This window comes from Urocitellus parryii, chromosome 3, assembly GCF_045843805.1.
Source record: "Urocitellus parryii isolate mUroPar1 chromosome 3, mUroPar1.hap1, whole genome shotgun sequence".
Taxonomy (NCBI): domain Eukaryota; kingdom Metazoa; phylum Chordata; class Mammalia; order Rodentia; family Sciuridae; genus Urocitellus; species Urocitellus parryii.
This window is the reverse complement of record NC_135533.1, coordinates 47,018,569-47,031,941: the sequence shown is the minus strand read 5'-3', so window position 1 is coordinate 47,031,941 and position 13,373 is coordinate 47,018,569. Positions and strand designations below refer to the sequence as shown.

The window sequence follows — 13,373 nt, the reverse complement described above, 5'->3', positions numbered from 1 at the left end:
TTTATCTGTGTAGCTCTAGAACTTGGTACTATGAAGAGCACAGTGCTCACCAGGTCACCAGAACCACCCATACCCCATTGAAAGGGCTAGTTCTTCTTCCCATCTTTTTTTTAACAAAGTCTTTTCTTGGTTTCCTAGGATCACACCATTTATACTTTTACATTCTTATATGTGTTAAAAATCCAAATTTTTTGTTATTTTCTTCCCAAAAGGTCACTACTATATTTTAAACCTAAATCTATATTTTACAGTTATTTACAGTTGTCTTTTAAATAAATAAATAAACACACACATATATGTAACTATATTGGTTTTGTTCACCCTCATACAGTGTTTCTTACCTTTCTTTGGTTGCTTGTCCCTTTGAGAGGTGAAATTGTGGACAATGGTGTACTCCCCATGGACATCCCAGGACTTTGACCAGGTTAAGAACCTTCATCCTGGTAGGAGAGGCATCATGTTATTGTAATTAATAACATGGGCTTTGGCGCCAAACAGATTGACACTTCTTTGCCACTTACTACTTGACCTTTGACAATAGTTTAACCTCTCTAAGCTTTAGGCTCTTCATTTGTAAAGGAAGGAAAGTGACAGCATCTACAGGGTCATTGGTGGTGAGGATTAAATAAAACGATAATTCATACATAATAGATGCTAAATAAACATTGTAGATATCATGGGTTTTTGGTCTAAATTTTGTCTTGAAACTTTTAGACATCTTACACAGGGTTATTAAAACAGGAGAATTTATTAAGGTTCACAGTTAAGTAGTTAGTAAAGATGATGAATCATTTAACTTACTCAAAATATTAGAATTTGTTTTATAGAGAAAGCAAAACTTTTTGTAGATTTCTTAGAAATTTTCTTGGGGATTCACTACTAGAGCTCCAATGTATTAACTTTTTGTGTATTTTTAAGAAGAATTCTTGAATTATAAGTGCAAATTTTAGGAGATAGCAACACTGAACCACAAAATTTTAATTTTCTGCTAGTTTTAAAAATAGTTCATTTACAAGAACTTCTTTTTTAAAAAAAAATATTTTAAGTTGCAGGTGGACACATACCTTTATTTTGTTTATTAAGTTTTTTTTTTTTTTTTTTTTTAATGTGGTGCTGGTGATGGAGCCCAGAGCCTTATGCATGCTAGGCAAGTGCTCTACCACTGAGCCACAAACCCAGCCCTCATAAGAGCTTCTTTTTCTGCTCCTGTTTTAAACATTTCCACATCATTAACTACTGAATGCATAAAGTATCATTCTGTGCTATTATGTTGTATGATTCTCATTCAGAATAAGACACACTTATTACTGCTCTCTTTTGAGACCTGTCCATTTGGAAGGAGAAGGCTAGATCTTGGCTTTGATTTTGTAGTGATTAACAGATTTTTAAAAACATCAATTATTTCTGAAGAAAACAGCTCCTCCGTGTAGTGAGATAAATAGAAATGTTCCCCAGTGCCATAATTTCCTTCTGGTACTGGGAACACAGTGTGATCTGGGGAATTGAAATAGGATGTAGTAACTTTTATCCCAAACTCACAAGTTCCTTTCCAAAACCAAGACCACTAAGCACTATCTCAGTAGTTGGTAAACGTAATTTTTCTAGCTGTTACTATCACCCTTGATGAAATGAAGAATATTTTTAATAACTATATGTTTTATTACATTCCTTAATACTCAGATGAAGATTGAGTTCAAATGTTCAGTGTCAACCTCGGCTATCTCCAAATCATCCTTTTAGAAATCTATGGGAAAACACTGAGTGTCTATTTTTTTTTTTTTAGCCACACACCCCCTCCCCCACCATGTGCCTTGAGAAAAGATCTTTGTATGAAAGTCAGGGTATCACAATTTTTGCCATATTGACCTAATTAAAGTTATAGTCCAAATCCTGCTTAAATATAGCTTAAACTAGCCAGGGGTACTAGAGAGAGAGATCTGAATGTCCAGTCTTGGAAAGGGAGATAATTTGCTGAATAACAGTGTTTAGTTACATAGATGTAAGCCTGATAGAGAGAGAGTCTCAAGCAAGGTATGCTGCTAATTATGTATAGATATTAAATGATTATGACTTATTATTAATAAATAATTAGCAATTAATGTTATTATAGTATTAAATAATTAGTCTTATGTTTGCTTTTCCAAAAATTAAAATTACTAAGACCCCTTAAATTAATGGAGATATTAATTAGAATTTGTGCTTTATTTGTTGCTTGAAAACTTTGTAGCTGAGGATTTTTTAAATGAATAATTCAGACGCTGCCACAGGTTATTTACCATTTTTCTTTTATTAAAATCTTTATGCTTTGATATTTTAAAATAGACGTTTTCGTTTAGGGTATGGAGGAGATCTTAAGCCTCTTCATTTTTCAACTGAGGAAACTTAAGTTTCTAAGTGGCCCTGAGCCTGGGCAGGGGTTGGCCAACAGGGAATTGGGGACATAGATTGGAGTCTGATCACTTGGCCTCTAGCTCAGTTTCATCACACAGTAACAAAAGCAGATTCTAGGGAAATTTATAAAATGATAGAGCATTTCTAAGGAACAGGAAATTCTCTGTGAACTTATATTTTTAACTCAGGAAATATTTATAGGGCATAGAGTTAAAGAGTGCTGAAAGGATCAGATAAAGGTATGCACTCCTCAGCATACATGTTAGGCAACATCTGTGACAAGATTGAACCAATTAGGAGGGAGAGGAACTCAAGCCCTCAAATTTGGTTTACTATTTTAAAAAGGAAAAAAAAAAAAACACATTATATCTGGGGCGTGTGTCTTTCCTTACAGTTAGTGGTGATTAGGGAAAGTCGTAGCTCTAAGAACCCTTGGAGATGAACGATGGTTTTCCTCAAGGGAAGAGTACCAGCTGCACCACACTTTTAGCAACTGTCCCCAACCTCCCACCCCTCACAGCCTCACTCACTGATTCCCAAAGCAAGACCGATGATGAAAACAAACTCAGGCTCCCTTGTTTCTGGCCAGAACTCACTGAGCTCCAGCTTGCCTTCCACCCTGCTTCCTTTGGTCCTACCCACTCCCTGCCAGCTAAAGAGATAATTAGATGGGCAATCACTTTAAATGGTAAGGAAACAATTTTGAAAGAGAGGTGTATTAAAATCAGGAAAAATAAATGTTTTCATAATGAAGCAATTAGCATGATAGTTAAATTATACTAAACGGCTAGAAATCGAGCACAAATAGAGTCTACCCTGGCATGCTATTTTTCCACAATTGTCCTGAGAATAGAAATGGCAAGTGACCGCTTCTGACAAATGAAAGCCATCTGCAAATGGCACAAATGATTTCTTTCAGCACTACTGAAAGGCAAACCCTTGGAGCTAGTCACCTTTTAATCTGTGGATATGCTAGCAAGTGGCAAATGACCATTCTATTGGGAACTGATTCCCAAGTGAAAAATACCACAGTGCTTCTTCTTTAATTAACAGCCTTTTCACATTGCTAGCACATTAAAGCCATCCCGAAGAACACCCGTGCGTATATAATCAATGTCACAGTGTCTCTGCCTAAACGAATAATAAATGTTCAGGCTCTACACTAAGTGAAAACCTGTTCTCCAAGACTTTCACCTTCATAAAGATGGGCTTATAAAAATCTAAAAAGGAAAAAAAAATTGGAATGTGGTCTCATGAGGATAAAAAGGCTAGTGTTAATAATTAACAAGGAGAGTGAAGTGGAGTCAAATTAGCCATAATAGAGCCCAGAGTGACTGGCAAAGTCACCTCTCATTATCAAAAAACTCATTAAGAAATGAAGAGGTGGAAATCCCGCTGGGTTATTCTCACACTTAGGCTGTATCAGAGATTATTTTTCAGATTTCTTTCAAATGAAGAACTGTTAGGTCACCGTATTGTATATTAGGTTAATCTTCAAGCTCTGAAATATGGAGGGCTGACACCTACATGTTATCCCACCTCCAGTGCTTAAATGAGCTGTGCATCTGAAACTCACGGATGGGTGTTTATAGATACCTCTGTGTATACATATACTGGGGACAGTGTAGAAAGGCGTAGCTTTCAGATAATGGAGGGACTGCACACCAGCAGAATGTTATAGATAGGAACTTTTACAAATCATGGTATGACCAGCAAAATGTGAAAATGTATTTAACTTTCATCATCAAACATGATTGAATTCAAAATTGTATATCTGAATTTGTTTTACTGATCAGAATAAGACAGAAAAGCCACAAAGCACTAGCCTTTTCTCCTCAATTGAATTCCATAATACAACTCTCATTTCTTTACTACTTATAGACATTTGATTCAATTTAAATCTGCTTTTTATATTTTCTTAGGGTTTAGTGGCTGAAAGATAATAATTGCTGAAATGCCTCTGTGTCTTTCACAGCACATTTACAACTTCTGAAGACCATGGGCATCAAGAACCCCACACTTGAGAGCTGTTGATATTTTATACAACTGTGCTCAGTTGTTCCCATTAAAGGAGTTAGGTATTGCAGGGCATAACCCCAAAGATCAGAAGACGATGTATAGATGTAGTGAAATTACTGATTTTTGCATCCAGCTTTAAAATTAAATAATATTGTAAAAGGCAATATGAGAACTTCTATACTATGAGATTTCTTTATCTTCACCCTAAACATTGGTTAAAATTTATATTGACTTTTTCCTAAATCAATCCCACAAGAAACAGGTGCTGAATGCCAACACTTTACAAATCCCAGGCACCTTGCAGACACATGGGTAAATAAGAAATCATCTGCCCTTGCAAGTCATAAAATCTATGGACGATACAAACATATATATGCCCATAACTATAGTGCATTTGGTTTTACATGTAGTGTGTAAGTCAATGTGTATAGCATCCTATGAAGTTTTTCATCAGAGTTTTAAGCATGGATTTGTTGCATTTGAATTTATCACCCCCCAAATAAGAAACTATACTATCTGCTCTCTCATTCCTTACCATTTATTCTCCCTAGATATTCATATGTGTGTGTGTGTGTGTGTGTATATATATATATGAATGAATCTATGAATCTATGCATTTTAAACAAGGCCCCTAAAGGAAAAAGGAGAGCTGGATGAGATTTTAGAAGGTTACTCTGGTAGTTAAAGTATACATTAAATGGTACTAAACTATATAAAATTACCTATCAAATTTTTCATTAAAGGAAATATAAAATACCGTGTGTTTTCTATTCTGCTTAAAATTAATGTGTTGCTTTCAGTTTCCTTATGAGGTGGATTTTTATTGATATATGCAACAAACACACATTTATTGAGTGCCTATTTAATGTGCCAGATTCTTGGCTAGGTGCTATTCCTGGATCTCGGGGGGTTTTGTTTGGTTTTATGAGTGTTTCCTTTTTCATACTGCTTTTCTAACTACTGTTCTCCTTCCTCCTGAAACCCATATTTATATTTCCTATGACAGGTATCTGTCTTCATTATATGCATTTTTCCAATGTGGAAGGGAACTGATTAACTTACACACTATACTTGCCTTGCTCAGGGTTGATACAACTCATAATCCTTTGAATAATCCTTGTTTATGGCAAAGTCAATTGATTTTATTGTTTGTTTTTATTTGTTCTGTTTTTCTGGTCATGAATTACTCATTTCCTTCTAAAATATCTAATTAGAATTCTAGGAGGAAAAAGCCATTCTTACTAGTAATCCACAAATGCTAACGAATTGGAAAAGAGAAGAGTAACATAAAACTGGGTCGTATGGGTTCAAGAGTCAATAGTATACTTTTACCCTTAAAAGAATGCATGAATTCTTTTGATTATTCATTTTAACCAGTGATTGTTGTCTTAAGTAATAGTTATTAATTAGATCATAATTAAAAACCTCACTATTAAAAACCCATGACAAGTACTTTTAAAAATAATCAACACTGATTTCTTAATTATTAGTACTGTCCAAAATAATTGGGCCCATCTGCATCCAAAATTTAGCTTTATTTAAGCCTGTTCTTTCTGTTATTTCTGATTGTATCATAAGGTCTGATGTCACTGATGCTTCATTATTTTCTGAGGAGGTATTGGAAACGCAGAATCTTTGGGGAGAAAGAAATGGTTATTTTGATTAGCAAAGTAGGTGCTGATCTTCCACCTATATTGTTGTAACTACTTTTTGAGGCTCCAGAGCAATTTTACTCCCACATGTCAGGTATAGTGTCAGAAGTGTTCTTGGATGAGGCCACATTGGGAATTTGCCTCTTCCAATGCATTATTGCAATGGGGGCCTTGTAAAGGCTTAATTTAGACAAGTGACAGTTCCAAATCCTAACCCGTCGTTATTAAACCAGCTGGAGAAGATGGAAGCACTCATTCTGGTGCCTCAGGCTACATATTAAGAGGGTTTTTTGTCAGTGTCTGGTAGGAGTAGGGTGCAAACTGACATATGGGCAGCTAAGAAAAAGAGCATGCATTTACACAGACAGGCATAGCACAGTGTGTGTTTCTGTAGCCTTGCCTTTTGAAGCCAAATGGTCTCTTTCCTTTCTTTCCCCCACCCATGTGTATTTTTCATTTATTTCCCCCTTACCCCTCCCCCCTTTCCTTTCTCTCTCCATCTCTCTGTCTCCTCCTTTCTTTCTCTCTGATTATCAAAGAAATAATACTGTCAACTTTCTAAAACTTTCAAATGTGGGTTCATGAGTTAATTTGTTAAAAAATAAAAAGGAACTCTCAGCTGAAATATGAGCCAACTTTTGACCAGAATTAAATATTAGTTGTAGTTCAATTAAATATTAAATATTAGTTGTACCTTCTATTTCTATGATTGAATCTCCAGGAATAAATAAAGCCTTTTTCAGTGTGGAAGCATCATTAAAACAGCATCAGTCATCTAAATAACACATTTATCATTAAATATGATTATTCCCACTTTAACTGGAAATTTTTTAACATCTAGATGAAACAGAAGAGATGTTTTACTCATCAAAGAAAGAGAAGAAAATTGTATTGCATGTCCTCTGGATTTATAATTATTTCCAATACTGCTTTCACTTGTTTGTAGTTGTGCAGCCTCTGACAAATTTCAGAATCACATAAATACATTGCAGTCATTTTCATATGCATGCCATGGTGGTAAATGTCATGTTCTTTTCCAAAGTTTTAAAATAGTGGGCTTTTAGTATAGCTTTGCCCTAAAGAAGATACTGTGGAAAACTTACATAATTGGTCGAATATTTTATAAGACAGGACTATTGAGGTTGCTAGTAATTAAATTTAGTAACTATCAGTATGTGTAGCTATCTGAATCCCTAAAAGTAAATGAGGCTGCTGAGAAACGTTTTCCCCTCTTCCACCTCTAGCCACCTCAACAGAGGCACCATCACCCTATATCTTGTCAATTGCAGTAAAAAATTGAAGCTTCTCTGCCCTAGTCTTGGGCATGTAACTTCATTTTCCACACAGCAGCCAGAGAGGATATATCATGCCACTTCTCTGCTTAATAATAACAAATTAAATCTGTTAAATTTAATTAAATCTTAAATCTTCCCATTGCACTCAATAAAGCCCAAACTCCTCACCAAGCCATAGGATCTAGATACTTCTATGAACACTCTCCTCCCTCCCTTACTCATCCTTCTAGAAGAATACTGGCTTATTCCTTCCTAAAGTTTTGTGCTAGCTTTTTCCTCTTCTTGGAAATCTCCCCTCCAAATTGTTCATGGAAACTCTTCTATTACTTAAGTTCAATAAAAAATGTTCTCTCTTCAGAAATATCTTTCCTGCCCATGGGGTATATTTTTTTTGAATGGACACATTTTCACTTTGAGAAATATTTGCAATATCTAGCACTACTGACCAAAAAAAAAAAAAACAAACAAATTCTTTTTTTCCTGTTATTTAGCATTACTTAATATTTTCCTACAGAACCTCCACTCTTCCCATGTGTAACATAGGCTCATACTGGCCTAAGTTTCAATGAAATTGTATCCTATGCATAGAAAGAATCCATCTCCTGAAGGAGATGGGTGCACTTGGTCCAGTAGTCTTCTGCAGCACAAATCTTAAGACTTCTCCAGTGGCTCTATGTAGAAAGTCCCAAACTACAGTTCATTAAAGGCTAATGAAAATTTGAAAACAGTGTGTCTGATGTACTGTTTTTAAATCCAGATGTGTAGGGAAAGAGGAGGTACTGGGAAATGAAATTAATCAAATTAGTTGTTATATTGTGTGCATGTATGAATATGAATCTCTGCATCATGTATTATTATAATGCACCCCAAAATTTTAAAATAAATAAATATATGTGTGCTGGGGCTGGGCATGTGTCTCAGAGATAACTCTTGTCTAGCATGGGAGAGGAACTGAGTTCGATGCTTAGCACTGCCAAAACTTCATTGTTTTAAAAAAAATACATATGTGCAAAATTGGATGAAAATCCACAAATGAAAATCCACAAATTATTAAAAAGTTCATGGATCAGAACAGATAACTCCAAGGCCACAGTCACCTTCCTCGTGAATGAAGCAAGTGTAGCTCTTAGAAATAATGAAATTGGCTTCAAAGAATTGGACAGATTTAGCACTTCTGTGATATGCAGCCTAGCACATGGATTCCCTCTGCTTAATTGCTGCACTTACAACGTGTCAGGACCTTCTGGGGAGCCAGCAGCGCCCTGGAATATCCAGTAAGCGGTCATGTGCCTATGTGTTAAAACTCTTAGAAAGTACAAACATACCACCTGCCAGCGACATTTTTATAGAACTGTAATCTGTTTTTTGTTTTGACAGCCATGTATGAAAGGCTAAGAATACTTTGGGGTCAATTTCCATGATATGATATTCAATATTGGGAGAGAAATTATTATTACTATGTTATCTATCAGTTCTCCTGGATCAGACTCTTAAAAAAAAAAAAAGTTGTTTTATCCCTATTTTCCAAATGGCTAATACTCTTCCTCTGAAAAGCACTGTTTCTGTTTGGCTATTTCAGCACTTTTATGTAATGGAAAATTTCACAAACACTTGCAAGAGATCTTTGTGCCTTTGGTTGTCCGCTACGTGGATCTCATGGAGTCCTCCATCGCCCAATCAATTCACAGAGGTTTTGAGCAAGAGACATGGCAGCCTGTCAAGTAGGTATCTTACCTAGTGTCCACAGAGCCTCTGCCTCTCAAGCCTGACCTTATGACTTTACACATGGCCATCTGTAGTTATTGCTTATGGTGGTCCCTTCCCACGTTGTTTGTTTCTTTACAGGAATATCGCCAACAGTCTTCCCAATGTAGCTCTTCCAAAAGTTCCAAGTCTGCCTCTTAATCTTCCACAGATTCCTAGCCTTTCTACTCCTTCGTGGATGGCTTCTTTATATGAGTCCACGTGTGTATCCCTCACTTATTTCCTGGTGGTGTGTGTTAGCTACTGCATGGCCTGGGCTGTGTTTGTGCAAATGTGTTTAGATTGCATGGCATTTATCATCGTTAGTTGAAGAATACTATAGTTTTGGTTTTATTTGTTTGAGTCTTTTAAGCTATTAAGCTAAGCTTAGCATATCGATGATAAATGATGCAAGTTGAAAAATGCAAAACCACACTGGTTTGATGTAATTCACATGTGATCTACAGAACAGGGGTCATTTTGTGATCCAGTTTTGTCAACTCTTCCCTAAGTGATAGAACCAAATCCTCCTTGTACAGACAGTGTGATAAGTATATTTTAAGGGTACTTAGGTTTAGCTTTCTTATTGCCCACATATTTATCTTGTGCATGTAGAAAGCCATTATAAAAATGTTTTCAAGAATATATTTTTGGGCTTGGATTTGGCTCTGTGGTAGAGCACTTGCCTAGCATGTGTGAGGCATTGGGTTCAATTCTCAGCACCACATAAACACAAATAAATAAAAGTTATTGTGTTTATCTACAACTAAAAAATATTTTAAAAAGAATATAATCTTTTCTGTTTATCTTAGTCTGAATGTTAAAATAACAGTATTGCACCTTGCAGGAAATTCCTTTATTTCCAAGCAGTGGGAAGTTCTCCTTTTGTTCCTTTAATGTATTAGTTGGCACACATTGTTATTTTAAAATATTCTTTATACCATTAAAAAGCCATATTTTTAATTCCACATGGTGATAAGTCTACCTGTTGCAATTCAGAAACTAAGAGTCATTAAAGTAAAGTTACTGGCTTTGAAATTGATCAGGTCTGAATTTAGATCTTAGGTTCTTAATCATAAATCTTTCTTAGCCTCACTTTCTCAACTCTAAAATGGTCATGGCACCTAATTCAAAGATATTTTTGTAGAGACTGGAAAAAAACTGTAGGGAAATTCCTGCATGTCCTAGGCTTTCAATAAATGATGACTACAATAGGCACATCCTAAGTACCTAGTAAATAATTATTACTACTACTACATATTATTATTATAACTATCACCAGTCCTTCTCATTTTCAATTATAACTGTAAAGGTTTAAAAACTATGAGCCTTACAGCAAGCAAATGAACTAAGTAACTAGTTCACAAATATAAAAATCTCAAGTAGGCAATAACATCTTTTGCCCAAGATATCACATGAAGTCAGAAAGAATAAATATTAGAAGAAGAAAAATAATTTCCATTTATTGAGAGCTTACTGTGTTCTTGGGACAGTGCCATGTTCTTTACCTACAACTCTATAAGGTAAGTGCCATTATCTCCATTTTACAGTTAAGAAACTCTAGTCACAAAGACATTAAGAAACCTTGCCCAATGTCTCACATAAGCAAATGACAGGCAAAATTTGAAGTCAGTTTGCTTGATTACAAAGCCCTTATTTTTATTCAATATTTTTCTGCTTTCAGAAAACAGATTGTTTAAAAAGTTACTAGCTTTCTCTCTATCCCACCACCAACTGTCAACTCTATACCCAAACTAGTAAACACAGACAAGAAAACACAGGGAAAGACCAAGAAAGAGAACAGCTTGCAAAACAGCTTGGCAATATTTCTCCAAGTTAAACATCACCACTGGACTTATATTGCCAGGATATTATTTTACATGTGAATCTTTCTCTTGTAGGCAAATGCTTTGGGCCACTGTAGTATGTAGAGCAGTGTGTGTGCGTGCACTCAGGAATTAACTGCAAAGTGTAATGAACCTTTCTAACTGTATGAGTTTTGGTACTTCTTTATGCTGTTGTATAATTTAATTCATCTTCCTCATTCTTAATCAATTTCACACCTTGATTTTGACCAAGAACACTATTGTGGAGGGTAATCTGTAAAATTTAGATTTTTCTTATTGCCATTTTTTTTTTAGCTTTGAGGTTTATGTGAACCACGAATCCCTTATTAATAAAACCCCGTTTTAAAATGCTAAGAATCTCAGGAGAGGAATTATGACAAATTGAGGCTTTATAAATACTTTTTCTCTCCCTGTTCTAGGCAAATTTTAAAAAATATGTTCTACAAATCAATCACTATTATTTTTACCTACCAAGATTATCAACGTTAGGTTCTTTGTCATGATGTCCAGAATTCACATAATGTTATGATGTCATTGCAGTTGGCTTTTTGTTGTTTTATTGTAAAATTTTAAATAAGAAGAAATATTTCCATTTCACATAAAATACTGAAGATATAACTCTGGATTTAGATAAATTTATTTACATATTTATATAATGTATAAATTTATATAATATATAAGCATTTATTTATCTTTTTTATATTTTATAAAAACTTCATCCCCAGTCTGGAGATGTAGTTCAGTGGTAGAGCCAACCTAACACATGCAAGGCCCAGGGTTTGCTCTCCAACACCACAAAAATAAATAAAGAAACAAAAGCAAATATGGGTTTGAAGAGACAGACCTACCTAGTAGCACATGACTCATGCTGAGGAGCTCCTTTAAAGAAAAAAATTGATGTTCTTCCACATCTTTTTATATATAAAATCTTTATTTTCAGTATTTTTGCTTTAGAAATGAATACCAGTAAGGTAAATTTCCTGCAGGTATATTTAGGAGATCTCTTGGAGTCCATTATTCATATTTGAATTACTTTAATCTGTTAATAATGCCTTTAGGAATAGGTCACTGATTAGAAATAATTTAAAATAGAAAAGCTCTGAATAAATTGCAGGTTACAGGTACCAACTCCAAAGAAAGCCTATTTACATTTCTTCATCTATCTATTTAATTATAACAAACACTTGTTATCTTAATTACATTCCCAATTAAGCACATTGTCCAAAATCTTGCCGTAGCATAAACAGAAGAAAAATATCCATATTTTCTTCAAAGATTTAATTGTCATGAAGAAATTTTTAATAGCAATCTGCTTTTACTGCTCAAGATTTTGCTTTGGTGGTGATTTATGTTGTCAAATAATATACATATTTCAAGTTTTGTTTCTCCAAAGTAAGAAAATATAAGAAGCAGATTTGTTGCTTCACTGATTATATCCAATTAAAACAGAGCTCCTTTAATCTACCAAACTGTACACTATAGACACATAGGGATTTTGCCTGGCCATTTTTTTCTCTTATATTTATTGTGCATATGCTAAAAGGAAAAGGAAACGTCATGTCTATTCAAACATTTTTCACACCAGCATCGTCATGTATTATCTGGTTCTTTTATTTAATGGTCCACTTGGTCCATATTCAGGTGAGGAGACTTTAGGTGAGTAAAGTTCTGTGCACTATTTTGCTGTGATTAGTCCCTTGAGAACTTAACTCTGAGGACAGCTTGGCTAGACCAGGAGATCACAGAAATTGCCATCAGCATGGGAGGGGGAAAGCAACGGAGCTGAGACACTGCCAGGGTACAGGGCAGAAACATAGCTTTTAATTAGCCAGAGCAAGAGGTGATTTCTCTAAACTCGCTAATTAAGATATGTTTAGCTAAATAATATGATTATTTAAAATCGCTTTATTTTTCATAAAAGTTTTCCACTGTGCCCTTATAATAAATGAGTTTATTTCTTCTGTTTTCTTTTGCAAAGTGAAAATACAAATTTTAGTTTAGTATCTATGAAACAATGGTTAGAAAGCTAAGGACAAATGAATCAGACAGCAGCTTTTTTTTTTTTTCTCTTTGTTCTCTTTACAGTTCAGTTTCATTATGTTTTAATGTAGGAGTATTTTACTTCCAAAACATCTCTCTATTAACCTATATACTTACATAATGGAAAGTGCCAGCATTATCATTTGCCCAAATATTATATGAACTCCTCTAAAATTACCTTCATGAGTCGTGTGAAAATACAGTCCCTTAGAGTAATTTTACCATAGTAGTGAATGTAGAGCATATTTTGGCTCCACAGTTGGACATAAGGACTTGAAATGCATGAATCTGCTCTGACTTCAGAGCACCCTGAATGTCTTTTCTCTGTTAAACCACCTTGACTAAGGTAGATTCTAATTATGAGCTAGAATAGTCACAAAGCACTT

The 13,373-nt window shown here is 34.8% G+C and overlaps 1 protein-coding gene across 4 annotated transcripts in view; it reads left to right on the top strand.

Annotated features, from left to right (window-relative positions):
* Cadps2 (calcium dependent secretion activator 2) overlaps positions 1-13,373 on the top strand; it is a 512,216-nt gene that overhangs the window by 430,946 nt on the left and 67,897 nt on the right. For 3 of the 4 annotated variants that reach the window (XM_026388720.2, XM_026388719.2, XM_026388718.2), the window contains one exon: positions 8,937-9,078. In XM_026388720.2, coding sequence (XP_026244505.1) covers positions 8,937-9,078 — 142 coding nt within the window. Of the gene's footprint in view, positions 1-8,936; positions 9,079-9,202; positions 9,323-13,373 lie in introns of all 4 variants that reach the window. The other variant, XM_026388721.2, reaches the window with a different exon arrangement.